At 41.7% G+C, this 16,967-nt stretch overlaps 1 protein-coding gene across 2 annotated transcripts in view; it reads right to left on the bottom strand.

Annotated features, from left to right (window-relative positions):
* The window catches only part of LOC139366708 (calsyntenin-3), a 42,078-nt gene extending 25,791 nt beyond the window's left edge, over window positions 1-16,287 (bottom strand). The window contains exons 1-7 of one of the 2 annotated variants that reach the window (XM_071104407.1): window positions 16,012-16,287; window positions 14,916-14,982; window positions 11,876-11,998; window positions 10,744-10,954; window positions 10,299-10,507; window positions 8,851-9,000; window positions 4,512-4,697 (exon numbers count right to left, since the gene is read on the bottom strand). In XM_071104407.1, coding sequence (XP_070960508.1) covers window positions 4,512-4,697; window positions 8,851-9,000; window positions 10,299-10,507; window positions 10,744-10,954; window positions 11,876-11,998; window positions 14,916-14,982 — 946 coding nt within the window. In that variant the 5' untranslated portion in view covers window positions 16,012-16,287. The remainder of the gene's footprint in view (window positions 1-4,511; window positions 4,698-8,850; window positions 9,001-10,298; window positions 10,508-10,743; window positions 10,955-11,875; window positions 11,999-14,915; window positions 14,983-16,011) is intronic. The other variant, XM_071104400.1, reaches the window with a different exon arrangement.
* Between the last annotated feature and the right edge of the window lie 680 nt (window positions 16,288-16,967).

Raw genomic sequence — 16,967 nt, 5'->3', positions numbered from 1 at the left:
ACGTTAATGCCTTAACGAGCTGACTTTTGGACTCATTAAATGTAAGCTTGGCTCTCTGGATTGTATTTTTGAATTGTTATCACATAATGTCAATTCTGAGTTTGTCCTGATGGGTGATCTGAATCAGGACTGGTTAACATCTAGCTCTGATCAACTCAAAATTATATGCAATACCTATAATCTCACTCAGATTATCAACAGTGTAACTAGGTTGAATATAAAATATCCTCTGAAATTTGATCTTAACCAATACTCCTCATCGTTTTAATGCTTCTGGTATATTTGCAAATTACATAAGTGATCACTGTGCTATTGCCTGTGTGAGAGATGGTAAAATCCCTAAGAAATCTCCACGTGTCATTACGAAAAGAAACTGGAAGTGGTTTGATATTCAAGGTTTTTTACATGATGTAGCATTGAATGGAATAGAATGGAATTAATCCCTGATGTTGAACTAGCCTTTTCTTACTTCCACAACGCATTCCAGGATGTATGCAATAGGCATGCCCCTTTAAAAAAAATCAGGACTAAGGGCAGAGAGAACCCTTGGTATGCTAAGAAATTTACTAAAACATAAGGGAATGAAATGCTATGTGGGCTAAAGCAAGAGGGACTGGTTTGGCAGATGATTGGATGGCTATTAAACGTCTTAGAAATATGGGTGTGGCTATGACCCGTAAATTGAAAGCAGACCACTACCTGAAATCTACTTCACATATTTTAAAATGATCCATCCAAATTTTGGCAAGTAAGGTTTGGAGTGCAAAAAAGATACACAGCTTCCCAAACAATTGTTGGTAGACACATAGATTGTAACAGAGAACCTCCATTCTGAAAGCCTTGAATCAGCATTTTTTTGTTTTTAGATGCAGGCAGTTTATTTGAAAAGGTCAAAGGTATAATTGAGCCCCCTAAAAATGTACCTTACACCCCTGTATACTCCTTCACTGGGTTCTCCTTTTCATCCTTCTCTGTTTAAGAGGTGTGTAAAGCCCTGAAAGAAATTGATGGAAAAAAAAATCCCCTAGCCCTGATGAACTAGACCCCCCCTCCCCTTCCTTCACCTAGCTGCAGACATCATTGCTCCCCCTTAACTTGTATTTTTAACCTCACGCTTGATGTTAAGGAAATCCCCAAGTTATGGAAATCTGCTTTTGTACTGCCTCTCCTGAAAGGTGGAGATCCTTCGCTACTTGTCAACTATTGACCCATATCAAAATTGTCTGTACCATCAAAGGTACTGGAGTACTTAGTTAGTAGGCAGCTAAAGGCCTACTTCCAAGAAAACAACATCATAAATGGAATGCAATCAGGTTTTAGGTCTGGCCACAGCACTGTTTCGGCAACATTGAAGGTTTTAAATGACATCCACTGTGCTCTTGATAAGAAGTAACATTGTGTGTCTGTCTTTATTGATTTGTCGAAGGCTTTTGACACTGTGGACCATGCTGTGTTAGTGCAAAGGTTAAAATGTTGTGGGGGATTGTTGTGTGGGATTACTGGTCATGCTCTAGATTGGTTTATAAATTACCTATCAAATCGTACACCATGTGTAATGGTGGATAGTTGTAAATCTGAGTCCATAGAGGTGTGCTCAGGTGTTCCGCAAGGTTCTATTTTGGGCCCACTGTTGTTCATTTTGTATATCAACAACATTGGGGATCTTATTGAAACAGTGGATGTTAATTTTTATGCAGATGATAATGTTCTTTATTCAAGTGGTAGTAGTTTATTTTTAGCTTTTGAAAATGCCCAAAGAGGATTTAACATCATACAATAGAATCTATATGATTTAAAGCTGGTTCTCAATTCGGGAAAAACAAAATGCATGCTATTTTTAAATGCCAGGCATGTTACTAATCATGTCATTTCTACATTGGCTGGACATACTGTAGAGCAAGTTAAAGTGTACAGACATTTGGGTGTGTGGGTTGATGATAAGCTGAGCTTCACAGTGCATGTAAAGAACTTGAAAAGGTTTTTATTACCGGCATAAGGCTTGTTTTTCTTTTGAGGCCAGGAAGGAGCTGGTACGATGTACATTACTGGCGGTTTTAGATTTTAGTGATGTTATACAGTTGAAGTCAGAAGTTTACATACAATTAGGTTGGAGTCATTAAAACTTGTTTTAGAACCACTGAACAAATTTCTTGTAAACAAACAATAGTTTTGGCAAGTTTGTCAGTATGTCTACTTTGTGCATGACAAGTAATTTTTCCAACAATTTTTTACAGACAGATTATTTCACTTATAATTCACTTAATCACAATTCCAGTGGGTCAGAAGTTTACAGTGGCTTTAAACACCTTGGAAAATTCCAGAAAATGATGTCATGGCTTTAGAAGCTTCTGATAGGCTAATTGACTTAATTTGAGTCAATTGGAGGTGTACCTGTGGATGTATTTCAAGGCCTACCTTCAAACTCAGAACCTCTTTGCTTGACATCATGGGAAAATCAAAAGAAATCAGCCAAGACCTCATAAAAAAAATTGTAGACCTCCACAAGTCTGCTTCATCCTTGGGAGCAATTTGCAAACACCTGTCTCCTAGAGATGAACGTACTTTGGTGCGAAAAGAGAAAATCAATCCCAGAACAACAGCAAAGGACCTTGTGAAGATGCTGGAGGAAACAGGTACAAAAGTATCTATATCCACAGTAAAACAAGTCCTATATCGACATAACCTGAAAGGCCGCTCAGCAAGGAAGAAGCCACTGCTCCAAAACCGCCATAAAAAAGCCAGATTACGGTTTACAACTGCACATGGGGGGGGGGGGGGTCAAAGATCATACTATTTGGAGAAATGTCCTCTGGTCTGATGAAACAAAAATAGAACTGTTTGGCCGTAATGACCATCGTTATGTTTGGAGGAAAAAGGGGGAGGCTTGCAAGCCAAACAATACAATCCCGTGAAGCACGGGGGTGGCAGCATCATGTTGTGGGGGTGCTTTGCTGCAGGAGGGACTGGTGCACTTCACAAAATGGATGGCATCACGAGGAAGGAAAATTATGTGGATATATTGAAGCAACATCTCAAAACATCAGTCAGGAAGTTAAAGCTTGGTCGCAAGTGGGTCTTCCAAATGGACAATGACCCCACGCATACTTCCAAAGTTGTAGCAAAATGGCTTAAGGACAACAAAGTCAAGGTATTGGAGTGGCCATCACAAAGCCCTGACCTCAATCCTATAGAAAATGTGTGGGCAGAGCTGAAAAAGCGTGTGCGAGCAAGGAGGCCCACAAACCTGACTCAGTTACACCAGCTCTGTCAGGAGGAATGGGCAAAAATTCACCCAACTTATTGTGGGAAGCTTGTGGAAGACTACCCGAAACATTTGACCCAGGTTAAACAATTTAAAGGCAATGCTACCAAATACTAATTGAGTTTATGTAAACTTCTGACCCTCTGGGAATGTGATGAAATAAATAAAAGCTGTAATAAATAATTCTCTCTACTATTATTCTAACATTTCACATTCTTAAAATAAAGTGGTGATCCTAACTTACCTAAGACAGGGCATTTTTACTAGGATTAAATGCCAGGAATTGTGAAAAATTGAGTTTAAATGTATTTGGCTAAGGCGTATGTAAACTTCCGACTTAGACTGTATATATGCAGACCTCAACCACTACCCTGAGAGAACTTGATGCAGTGTATCATAGAGCCCTTAGGTTCATTACAAATCAAAAACGTCTAATACATCATTGCGATCTCTACAGAGCTGTTGGCTGGTCGTCATTGACCTTGCGTAGGCTTAAACACTGGTATACACTGATTTACAAGGCCATATTGGGTAAAATGCCATTTTATCTCTTTTCTTTTTTAGTCAGGTCGGTAAATAAATATCAATTACGGTCTCATTCTCATTTGCTTCTAACAGCACCAAAAATTAGAATAGGTCATGGTAGAAATAGTTTTAGTTACTTAGCTCCGTGGTCCTGGAATTCCCTCCTAAACATTAAAACATTTGATGATTTAGGTTCGTTGGTGGAGTTTAAACACTTGATCAATGTATATATCATAGAAGAGTGTAATTGTCTTTAGGCCAGCTGTTTTTAGTTAAGACTTTCGTGTTTTTAACGTAAAATGTAATTGTTGTACTGTATGTGTGTTTATAGTTTTGTTTAATGTTGTGTTAGTGTATGTAAGTTGTTTTGTCTGAAACGTTGTTCCCCCTGCTGCTATTGGACCAGGTCTCTCTTGGAAAAGAGATGTTCTCAATGAGAAAAACCTGTATAAATAAAAGGTCAAATAAAAAATATATAAAATAAAAAGCTGATATTGTGAGCTCAATGAATATCAGGGCCTGTACTCTCCCAAAATGCATGACTGCATTACTTCATTTAATTTATGCACTCACCACAAATGCAAGGTATTTTTATGCTTATGTGGCAAATAGGGCTAAAACCTATGTGGCTTGAGCATGCTCCATTTCAATCTTCGGATAGTCACAAATTATTATCCCAAAGATTGAATCCATCATGAATAGCCCAGACTCAAGCAGCACTCACCACAGAGTCTGCGTACTGATCGGTCTGAGTAGCTGTCCCTGTCACAGCCTTTCCCAATATGGCCAGTCTGCAGCTCTACGGTGGCCTGGATGTTCCACACAGTCTCTTCGCAGGTCTCCAGATGCAAACTGGGGAACAGGGGAATGCTGCCTGACCCGGGGGTATACTCCACCCGCTTCGACCAACCTGAAAACCAACAAAGAAAATAAACCCATCAAAATACAGTGCATTCAGAAAGTATTCAGGCCCCTTGACCTTTTCCACATTTTGAGTAAGGCAGCTCCAAAATGCAGGTGTTTCAGACTAGCTCTGTGTGCTTTCTCTGGTGGTGGTGCAGCCAGCGGAAAAGTACGGAGCGTAGGGGTTGGTAATGTTTTATAGTTGCGCCGTGATTGGCTCAGTGTTCTGTCACTCATGGGGACACTACGTCACCACAAAATCTATGGCAGAGCTTGACCATTCAAGCCTTTTGGGTGCTGCTAATAGATTTACATTAGAAGTGTCCATCCAAGAAGGCACAAGGTCCTTGGCCACAGATGTCAAATCCAGTTATATCTACCGTAGCTTTGATTGGACTGATCGTGTTAACATCATACTTTCAAAATGTTAGCTAGCAAGCTAGACAAGCAGTCATCGTCCTGAATCAAGTCGACAATCTACAGGCAAATTCTTCTCAATCCTTGTCATATGAAGAGAAATTATAGATAAAACGTATCGGTGCTCATCTGTCATTGGACGTAAACATAACTTGGAAATTGCAAATTCAACAATGAGTGGTTTGGAAGGAATCAGTGGCTAACTGCAAGCGTTGCAAAGCAATCACTAGCCTGCTATCCAGTGGAAAGGGTGTATGGTCCAAGTCTGGGTTTAACAGTCTCTTTTCCAAGCTTAAAATGATAGACATTCACATGCAACACCGTGGGCCAGAAAAGGTTGAATACATTGGCCATGCTGTCAATCAAAACATCTGAAAACTCTGAAATCTTCAGTGAGTTCAAGACAACTGGGATCTCTTGAAAAAAACTAGCTCCGACAGGGAAAATACATTTTGAACGGTCAATCAACTCAGATTTGCAAGTCGGGAATTCGGGCCTTTTTCTAGAGCTCGGACCTGAAAATCACTGACGTCATGATTCAACCTTCTTTTTTCCCCAAAGTTTCCAGTTGTTTTCAAAGCACCATAAATCCAGAGAATGCCAGACTTTGATGACAAAGTTTGATGACAGAATTTGCCAACCAGAAGGACTGCTATGCCACCTTCCTGTTCAAGTGAGCACAGAAGGCCAGCATCCTGGAGTTACCTTTTCAATGTTGATGTTGAGACTGGTGTTCTGTGGGTACTATTTAATGAAGCTGCCAGTTGAGGACTTGTGAGTCGTCTGTTTCTCAAACTTGACACTCTAATGTACTTGTCCTCTTGCTCATTTGTGCACCGGGGTCCTCTTTCTATTCTGGTTAGAGCCAGTTTGCGCTGTTCTGTGAAGGGAGTAGTACACAGTGTTGTACGAGATCTTCAGTTTCTTGGCAATTTCTCGCATGGAATAGCCTTCATTTCTCAGAACAAGAATAGACTGACAAGTTTCAGAAGAAAGGTCTTTGTTTCTGGCCATTTTGAGCCTGTAATCGAACTCGCAAATGCTGATGCTCCAGATACTCAACTAGTCTAAAGGCCAGTTTTATTGCTTCTTTAATCAGAATAACAGTTTTCAGCTGTGCTAACATACAGTGCCTTGCGAAAGTATTCGGCCCCCTTGAACTTTGCGACCTTTTGCCACATTTCAGGCTTCAAACATAAAAATATAAAACTGTATTTTTTTGTGAAGTATCAACAACAAGTAGGACACAATCATGAAGTGGAACGACATTTATTGGATATTTCAAACTTTTTTAACAAATCAAAAACTGAAAAATTGGGCGTGCAAAATTATTCAGCCCCCTTAAGTTAATACTTTGTAGCGCCACCTTTTGCTGCGATTACAGCTGTAAGTCGCTTGGGGTATGTCTCTATCAGTTTTGCACATCGAGAGACTGAAATTTTTTCCCATTCCTCCTTGCAAAACAGCTCGAGCTCAGTGAGGTTGAATGGAGAGCATTTGTGAACAGCAGTTTTCAGTTCTTTCCACAGATTCTCGATTGGATTCAGGTCTGGACTTTGACTTGGCCATTCTAACACCTGGATATGTTTATTTTTGAACCATTCCATTGTAGATTTTGCTTTATGTTTTGGATCATTGTCTTGTTGGAAGACAAATCTCCGTCCCAGTCTCAGGTCTTTTGCAGACTCCATCAGGTTTTCTTCCAGAATGGTCCTGTATTTGGCTCCATCCATCTTCCCATCAATTTTAACCATCTTCCCTGTCCCTGCTGAAGAAAAGCAGGCCCAAACCATGATGCTGCCAACACCATGTTTGACAGTGGGGATGGTGTGTTCAGCTGTGTTGCTTTTACGCCAAACATAACGTTTTGCATTGTTGCCAAAAAGTTCAATTTTGGTTTCATCTGACCAGAGCACCTTCTTCCACATATTTGGTGTGTCTCCCAGGTGGCTTGTGGCAAACTTTAAACAACACTTTTTATGGATATCTTTAAGAAATGGCTTTCTTCTTGCCACTCTTCCATAAAGGCCAGATTTGTGCAATATACGACTGATTGTTGTCCTATGGACAGAGTCTCCCACCTCAGCTGTAGATCTCTGCAGTTCATCCAGAGTGATCATGGGCCTCTTGGCTGCATCTCTGATCAGTCTTCTCCTTGTATGAGCTGAAAGTTTAGAGGGACGGCCAGGTCTTGGTAGATTTGCAGTGTTCTGATACTCCTTCCATTTCAATATTATCGCTTGCACAGTGCTCCTTGGGATGTTTAAAGCTTGGGAAATCTTTTTGTATCCAAATCCGGCTTTAAACTTCTTCACAACAGTATCTCGGACCTGCCTGGTGTGTTCCTTGTTCTTCATGATGCTCTCTGCGCTTTTAACGGACCTCTGAGACTATCATAGTGCAGGTGCATTTATACGGAGACTTGATAACACACAGGTGGATTGTATTTATCATCATTAGTCATTTAGGTCAACATTGGATCATTCAGAGATCCTCACTGAACTTCTGGAGAGAGTTTGCTGCACTGAAAGTAAAGGGGCTGAATAATTTTGCACGCCCAATTTTTCAGTTTTTGATTTGTTAAAAAAAGTTTGAAATATCCAATAAATGTCGTTCCACTTCATGATTGTGTCCCACTTGTTGTTGATTCTTCACAAAAAAATACAGTTTTATATCTTTATGTTTGAAGCCTGAAATGTGGCAAAAGGTCGCAAAGTTCAAGGGGGCCCGAATACTTTCGCAAGGCACTGTAATTGCAAAAGGGTTTTCTAATGATAAATTAGCTTTATAAAATGATAAACTTGGACTAGCTAACACAACGTGCCTTTGGAACACAGGAGTGATGGTTGCTGATAATGGGCCTCTGTACACCTATGTAGATATTTCATTAAAAATCATCAGTTTCCAGCTATAATAGTCATTTACCAATGTCTACACTGTATTTCTGATCAATTTGATGTTATTTTAATGGACAGAAAAATGTGCTTTTCTTTCAAAAACATTTCTAAGTGACACCAAACTTTTGAACGGTAGTGTATGCCCCCTTCATTTAAACAATTTTGGGGGAGGTTGCCACACAAAGATTTACATGCTAAAATCGCCACTGCTAAGAAGACTCCAGGCTGTAATTGCTTTCAAAGGTACTTCAATAAAGTACTGAGTAAAGGGTCTGAATACTTAAACGTAAATGTGATATTTTAGTTTATAAAAAAAAATGTAAACTGTTTTTGCTATGTCATTATGGGGTATTGTGTGTAGATTGGTGAGGGGAAGAAAACGATTAAATCCATTTTAGAATAAGGGTGTAACGTAACAATGTGGGAAAAGTTAAGGGGTCCGAATTCTTTCCGAAAGCACTGTTACAAAAATGATGTGTTAAGTCATTCATGTTATGATAATTATGCTCTAAGGGCAAGTTGTGTCCCTCGACCATTCACACCAATTGAGACATCACGTAGCATTATCATCTTTCGTAATCACCATTTTCTCAATTGAAGTCTGCAAAATACAAACCATCAACGTCCATTCTATATGCTACAGTATCATTTCAGACACTAATGTAGTCCCAAATTACACCCTATTCTCTATATACTGTAGTGCATTACTTTTGACCACGGGCCAACCGGTTCTGTCCAAAAGTAGTGCACTATATAGAGAATAGGCCCATTCCACACTACCACTGAGGAGGTAGATGAAGAAGTCATGAATAATGAGGGGGGTGATGGGTTTAGTGTATTGATTACCGATCCAGCCGGGTTTGCAGGACGGTTTGACCGTGACGACGACCTGGGCGTCGGCCTGAGCGCGGTTCTTGCCACAGTCGAACGCGGTCACCCAGAAGGTGTGGACACGCTGGCGCTTCGAATCCAATGGCTCTGTGTTCTTAATGTTACCTAGGAGATGGGAGGAGAGGGAAGGAGAGAGAGTTATGTACAGTACAATACAAACAGTCATTCACTCACTTACTCAAAAGCACAGCATGAAAAATACGCACTCTTGTACACACACTCTCAGACACACCAAAACTATTCAGTGGAGTATATTCAAATAGAAAAGGCAACGACAGGGGAGGGAGAGAGAAGAGAAAACGATATGAATGAATAAAGACAGTTTCTTCTTACAGTATATCTAGAGTCGAAGAGAGAATGTCACAAAGATATGGTTGGCGGAACCTGCACGACAGGCGCCAGACAATGAGAGACAGGGGAGAAAGAAAGACGGGGCAAAAGGGAGGGATGAAAGAGAAAGAGAGAGGGAGAGAGAAGGGGGGAGAGATTGAGAGAGACCGTGACAATACTAGGGCATATAAACCGCCAGGGCTGAAACAAAAAGTCTCTGTGCTTCATCTGGGCCCAGCAGCCTGACCCATATATTAAAGGAACTTCTCATCCCCTGGAACCTCCTCCCCAGTCACTGCCAATTGTGCAAAGTCACGGTAAAAACCTGACTCCTGAGAAAATCTGCCTCCCCCTATGCCGTTGTCATATTACAAAATGCCCGCTATCGATCTCCCACCAGTAGCCCGTCAATGGGAGTCTTGCAGACTGAAATCAAAGCCTTCTCCTCAGAGGAAGCATGCCTACAAGATCAACAGAAACACTAGACTAAGGCCTAACCCCCGGTACCGATTGTCCTCTGGGCTCTGTTCAAAGAAACCTACCCTAGCAGTGTTGATGCGGTAGCTTTGCTTACACAACTACTACCTACGCACATGTGTGTTCTTCTGAAAGCTAGGACTATCTACCTGTGAAGGCGGGAGTCAACCTGGGTTTCTTACAGCAAAAACACGCTGCAAATCTATTCATTGCAATACAAAAGGAATGATATAGCATATAAACTGCAATGTGGGTGAGCAAGATCCTTGGAAATGGCTTAGATCATTCTCTAGCAATGTACATAGCAACAGGACCAGCTGGAGACAGTCTAAACAGAACAGGGAAATGAACTTGTATTTTTACAGATTGGTAGTCATCACCATGCTAACTGTTGTTTTTATTGGGGACAAGATGTCAACTCACACATTATATTCACTTTTATAGTATATTAATCAAATAAAGACATTTTAAAGACCAGATCCATATATTTAGATAAACATTTTCTAAATGGCTCTGGTAAAGACGAGGCAGACCCTCATTTATTTGTGGAAAACTAATGTAAAGCCCAGCTCAATTGTCATAGCTGTAGTTCTCACCATCGTTATCGATGACAAAGGGAACGCTGGGGGTGATGATGTCGTAGAAGCAGATCTGGCTGTACTGCGGGGAGCAGTCTGCGTCGAGGGCCTCGACGCGCACGATGCGGTCGAACAGACGGCCTTCTGGGACGGAGGCCTCATAGCGACGCTCCACGAACACTGGGGAGAACTCGTTTACGTCATTCACACGTACATGCACCGTAGCCCTGAAAGAGAGAGAGAAAGAGAAATAGGAGAAAAGTAAAGAGCATGATAAAGATAAAGGAAGAGAGGTCAATACATACATAACTGCATTGTAATATAGTAATGTATTGATCAAGCATAGCATTGACAAATACCCAAGGGTTAATCATTCTCCAAACTACCAAAACCAGCATAACCTCTGACAACAACCCTATCCATTAAACCTATTTGTCCTTCAGGGTAATGTAGTGTATCTCACTTGTGGGACTTCTTGCTGTTGGCTCCATCGGGGCCCTCTCCACAGTCATAGGCCTGGATGGTGAAGCTGTGCTCCCGCTGGCTCTCACAGTCCAGGGGCTCTTTAGAGCGGACCAGGCCCTCCCCTGTCGAGCGGTCCAGAACCACCGCCTCAAACTGTACCGAACTGGATCCCGTGGGCCCATTGTGCACCCGGAAGCCACAGATCTCACCTGGAGGAGAGAGAGAGGGGGAAGGAGAGAGAGAGGGAGGGTACCAACTACTTTTAGTGACAATTTAACTTCTAGTGACTCTCTGTGCATCTCAAGGACCCAGTAGGCTTACATTTTGATGATTTACATTGACGGATTTACTCAAATAGTCTTCAATGGCTAAGAAAATAACAAATGAAATTCAGTGATATATTTCAATGAACCCCATGTGAAGTTACATGATCCAATCAATCACTTTATTGTCCCAGTTGGGAAATGTGTACCATAATGATTTCTGTGAGCACAGGGCATATAATGTTCCCAAAGAATACAAATAATTGAATTTCACTTGGCTGTGGTGGACCAGCGTAGCACCCAGGAATAGATTTACACAGACTATTGGGGCGGCCCTAAAAATAGAGGACTGGACAGACATGATTATTTTCCATGTTAATATTTGTCATGCTTATGGGAGTGCCCAGCAAAATCCTTTGGGTAGCGCTTTATTTACCTGGAATTGACTGAACTTTCTGGCACAAATGATGGCGCTTCATTGGTTATTATGGTGAAATTACCATTTGACTCTGTCCATTCTAATTGTAGGTCGGCATAACATAAGAAACATGTCTAACAATTTCCCCTCTACAAAATGCTTACTCACTGTAGGGGTATTGTGGGACTCGGTTTTCAATAGCCCAGTGAGATAGTGAACTAACCGTGGCCATTGTAATCAATAGCAAATATGTTCCAAATGGCAACATGTTTTGCGTTTATACTCGGTGTTAATTAGTAAACACCCCGGTAATATTTGTCCCGTAAAATACATTGCTACCATACTTTCAATGCTAATATTTTATAATGCTTATTGTTATATGGGGGAGTCCTGATTTGTTAGAGGACTGCCAAGTGTCCCCGATCATTCTAACCATGCCTGTACTGTACCTGCATAGTGCAGTGGAGCATCTTTATCCAGGGCGAACAGTGGTGGGTTGAGAAGAACGGTGTTGTCATTCTCCATGACGATACCCTGGTACTCCGTCTCGATCCATGGCTTGTGCTTATTGGCTGAACGGCAACACAGGAGACAAAAGGAGGCTTGGGTTAAATGGAGCAATCAGAAGGGGGAAAAAACATGGGTATTTGTAACACCCCATTACATGGGAGGACGTGTGTGTGTGTGTGTCCGCAGATACAGACAAATAAAGACACACACACACAGAAATGCACACACTCAAACCCCACCCCTGCCCCCTAACACACCCGTCAAGTGTCACTCCACACCTTGCGTCAGTTGGCAACATAATTACACCTAGGCCGATTTCACCTTATCACACAGGGAGAGGTATATTGCACATATCAATCAGAACAGCCCAAGAAGCCTGCCCACAGGCACACTTCACTCACTGGCAAACATGGACGTCCAAATTAAACAGGGAAAGTTTGCTGTGAATCCACCCTCTAATTGCCAATTAATATTTCATTTCTCTCCAGAATGTTCACCCATATCAATCAAAGGCTGAGCTAACAAGCTGGAACGGTGACGATTTTACACTCAAATAATCAAAGACCAAAACAAAAGCCTAGGGGCTTTTATTTTAGACATGTCTCCCTCACTAGACCCTGAAATAATGATGTTAGACTCAGACAGCAATGACAGAGCCACAGGACATGTTGTGTAGCAACCGCTCTGCCGTTTCAACATTAAAAACACTCTGGCAAATTATAACAATTAAAATGGCAGTCTGGTCTGAATCAACGTGAGATAAGAGTTCTACAGGAGGAGTGGCTTCTGTCTGGCCACTCTACCGTAAAGGCCTGATTGGTGGAGGGCTGCAGGGACGGTTGTCGTTCTGGAAGGTTCTCCCATCTCCACAGAGCAACTCTGGAGCTCTGTCACAGTGACCACCGGGTTCTTGATCACCTCCCTGACCAAGGCCCTTCTCCCCCGATTGCTCAGTTTGGCCGGGCAGCCAGCTCTAGGAAGAGTCTTGGTGTTTCCAATCTTCTTCTATTTAAGAATGATGGAGGCCACTGTGTTCTTGGGGACCTTCAATGCTTGACACAATCCTGTCTCTGAGCTCTACGGACAATTCCTTCAACCTCATGGCTTGGTTTTTGCTCTGACATGCAGAGTCAACTGTGTGACCTTGTATAGACAGGTGTGTGTCTTTCCAAATCATGTCTAATCAATTGAATTAACCACAAGTTGACTACACTCAAGTTGTAAAAACATCTCAAGGATGATCAATGGAAACAGAATGCACCTGAGCTCAATTTCGAGTCTCATAGCAAAGGGTCTGAATACTTATGTAAATAAGGTATTTCTGTTTTTTATTTTAATAAATTAGCAAAAATGTCTAAAAACCTGTTTTCGCTTTGTCATTATGAGGTATCGTGAGTAGATTGATGAGAAAAAAATATGAAATACATTTTTGAATAAGGCCGTAACGAATCAAAATGTGGAAAAAGTCAAGGGGTCTGATTACTTTCCGAATGCACTGTAGATATCCCACTGGGCATAGACAACAGCTCACAGTCTAGTTTTTATGTACATTTGGTTAAGTTGTCAACTAACATTAATTTAATGTGAAATAAACCAAACATTTCACCATATCATTGGATTTAGGTAAACAAATTGATTTAAAAAATGGGAAATTCCCTTACGTTGATTACTTTTTCCCTAATCCAATCAGTTTTGCCACCTTTTTTGTTGTTGAAATGACATGGAAACGTTGATTCATCCAGTTTTTTCCCAGTGGGATGTATGTTTGGTTGTTGAGTCAATTAGACCATGCCCATTTCAAGCTTATCTTTCTAAAAATGAAAAAGTTTTTTCTGAATATTCAGCCAAGTTAACACCTTCATCTTGCTTTGTAGTATACCCCTTTGGTCGTGTGACCAGGCTGGTGACTCATGCTAGTGAGTGATGCCCAGGCTAGTATTCACCATCCTCAATGGTTAATCTGATACGAACACCACCTGTCCTCAAGCTCCTGATCTGTCCCTCTTTTTGTCATTTATCTCTAACCCTCTCTCCCTGCCTGTCTCTCTTTCCCATCCCCTCCTTCCCTATTTCTCTCTCTCTGCAATACAGCATTAAATCTGAACATCAGGGCCATGGATTACACCCAGGATTACAGATGGAGAGACATCTCTTTCCATCTCTGGCACTCTTCCTCTCTCTGTCACTTTCTCTCTCTCTCTCCACACAACATCCCCTCTTTCTCTGCCCTTCTCTCACACACTTCTACCGCTCTCACTCTTTATTTCACGCCGTCACTTGATTCCACATGCTATCTCTCTCTCTTCCTCTCCCCACCCACCCTTCCTAACTATCTGGTTCCTCTCTCACACACTCTGTGCCCCTTCCCTTGGAGCGACTCCTTTTTGCTCCCCTTCTCTCCTCTCCACTTGTGTCTTCCTGTCTTTCAGCGTCACTCCCTTCTCTCCACTTGTGTCTTCCTGTCTTTCAACGTCACACCCTTCCTCCTCTCCTCCCTCGCCCTCTCTGACGTTCCTCGCCCCACTCGGACCATTCCAGTTTCACTTCAAGTCTCCAGCATGATAATCATTGGAACAACGTTGGTAAATCAAGAGCCATGGCTATCCGCGGTGATCTATCTGAGAGAAGAAGATTGATCCTCCTTTGAAAGTCATGCTATCAATTACACACGGAATCACATACACATATAGCATCATCACCACATTGATCAAAATACATACATACAGGCTCCATGAAGGACAACACTCTACAATGGTGATGTGTATGCAATCATAAATTACAGACATATCATTTAATATATTATGACTTGGAGCACAGTGAGTGGGTATATGATTGAATTCCCTCTAGAGTTCAGGGGACAGCGACAAAAGGGCCCTGGCCTTGAGCGTGACTACAGGTGTGTGTGCTCCCATGGCAATAGAAAGAAAAAAAAACTTATTTCAGAGGTACAATTAACAGTCAAAAGGAAAAAAAACTGACCTTTGTTGCCATTGGCAACCGAAGTCAAGCAAAGGAGGAGGAAGGAGAGAAAACTCATTCTGTCCATCTGAGGGAGGAAAGGAAAGGTAGAAGGGAGGAGGGAAGAGGAATACAGTACATGCATTAAACCAGGGGTGTCAAACTCATTCCATGGAGGGCCGAGAGTGCTGGTTTTTGGTTTCTCCTTTCAATTTGTGTCCAATTAAGACCTACACCACCAGGTGATGCGAGTTCCTAACTAATCAGTGACCTTAATTAATCAACTAAGTACAAGGGAGGAGTGACCTGCACACTCGGCCCGCCTCAGAATGAGCTTGACACATTCAACCGCTCAGCACTGGAAGATGGACTGAGGTGTAGAGAACATAGACAGGACAGACAAACACACATCAGTAAATATCCTAATTCATTAAGCCAACGGAATCTTCCGGCGCTATACTTTCACCTCATACAGAATAGAGGAATAATGCATAATAACAAAAGCACAGTAAAACGACAGCACGTGGGCCCAGGTCATGGTAGAGTTTAAGTGAACTGTAATAAATAGCCTAGTAGTGTCCAGTTATGCTGCATTCATTTTGAGATGGTAAATTATACAGTGATGTTATAGGTTATACAGGCCAATATGCCGCCTATGCACACACACCTACTCACTTGCCTGTGTGGGTGGGTTAAGGGTTTGGTGTCCGTGCCAGTTAATTGACACAGTATTCAAAATGATTCCATGGGGTATTTGAGCCGTTATTGGCATCACGATACCACACAGTCTACCATTCACTGCCATGCGTAAAATCGAAGCCCGTCTAGGCCTATATATTCAATCAAAACAAAAAACTTGAACGAGACTGTGTAGAGGGCCGTACAATATATATTCTGCTCAAAATTAATAGGTAGCACAGGTTGTTCCAAGGCTACACAGAGGTGATGCAGACATGCGACAATAACTAATCGATTGTATAGCCCATTTGATGGATAGGTGCATCAATTGGCACCATACGCCAGCAGATCTATATTTGGACCCTTAAACATATTGTATTAGACATAGATGCTGGTTACAATCAAAAACAGAAGAAAGCCGCTGTCAATTTCACATTACCGTGCTGAGTGTGAGGTGTTGTGGTACCCAACGCTACCCTCGTAGCATCCGCGCCTCTGCAGCTCAGCTATCCTCCTCCGACGCAAAAATATCTAAAGCGCAGGTAACGGAATTTCATACACAGATCTATTGAATATGCTCAAATGTGCACACTTCAGTTTGATGCAAGACTGATACGAACGGATAGTATCTCAATACCGATGTCCTTGTTTTCGGCAGACGTCGCATGAAGGGGCAAAAACGATGGGAATGTAACGCTGTAGTCCCCTCCCTCTCCGTGTTTCTTAACCCGCCCACACTGCGTCCTCTCTCTCTCAGCTCCAATTCTATTTCCCTGCCAAATTGCGTTCTCTCTGTTTATTGAATTCTCTATGAATGTGTCCGGGACAACGCGTGATAGTACTCATTTTGGCGCAACATTTATTATTTTGTCGGACAAAGCTGGGGGCACGCTCTCTTAACAGTCACTACCTTTCCCCGCCCTGACTGCAAAATGACGTCATATCACCCCGTCTACCAGGCAGCGTGTACACAAGTGGTGGAAAAAGTACCCAATTCTCATACTTGAGTAAAAGTAGATACCTTAATAGAAAGTTACTCAAGTTAAAGTCACCCAGTAAAATACTACTGGAGTAAAAGTCGAAAAGTATTTGGTTCTAAATATAATTAAGTATCAAAAGTAAATGCACTGCTAAAATATACTTAAGTATCAAAAGTACAAATAATTTTTAATTCCCTAATATAAAGCAAACCAGACACCATTTTCTTGGGGTACACACTAACACTCAGACAATTTAGTGTGTTTAGTGAGTCTGCCAGATCAGAGGCAATAGGGATGACCATGTGTGTACTCTTGATAAGTGTGTAAATTGGACCGGTTTCCTGTCCTGCTAAGCACTCAACATGTAATGAGTACTTTTGGGTGTCAGGGAAAATGTATGGAGTAAAAAGTACAT

Source organism: Oncorhynchus clarkii, chromosome 2 (assembly GCF_045791955.1).
Source record: "Oncorhynchus clarkii lewisi isolate Uvic-CL-2024 chromosome 2, UVic_Ocla_1.0, whole genome shotgun sequence".
Classification (NCBI taxonomy): domain Eukaryota; kingdom Metazoa; phylum Chordata; class Actinopteri; order Salmoniformes; family Salmonidae; genus Oncorhynchus; species Oncorhynchus clarkii.
The sequence above is the reverse complement of the archived record's forward strand: the minus strand, read 5'-3'. Positions and strand labels throughout refer to the sequence as shown.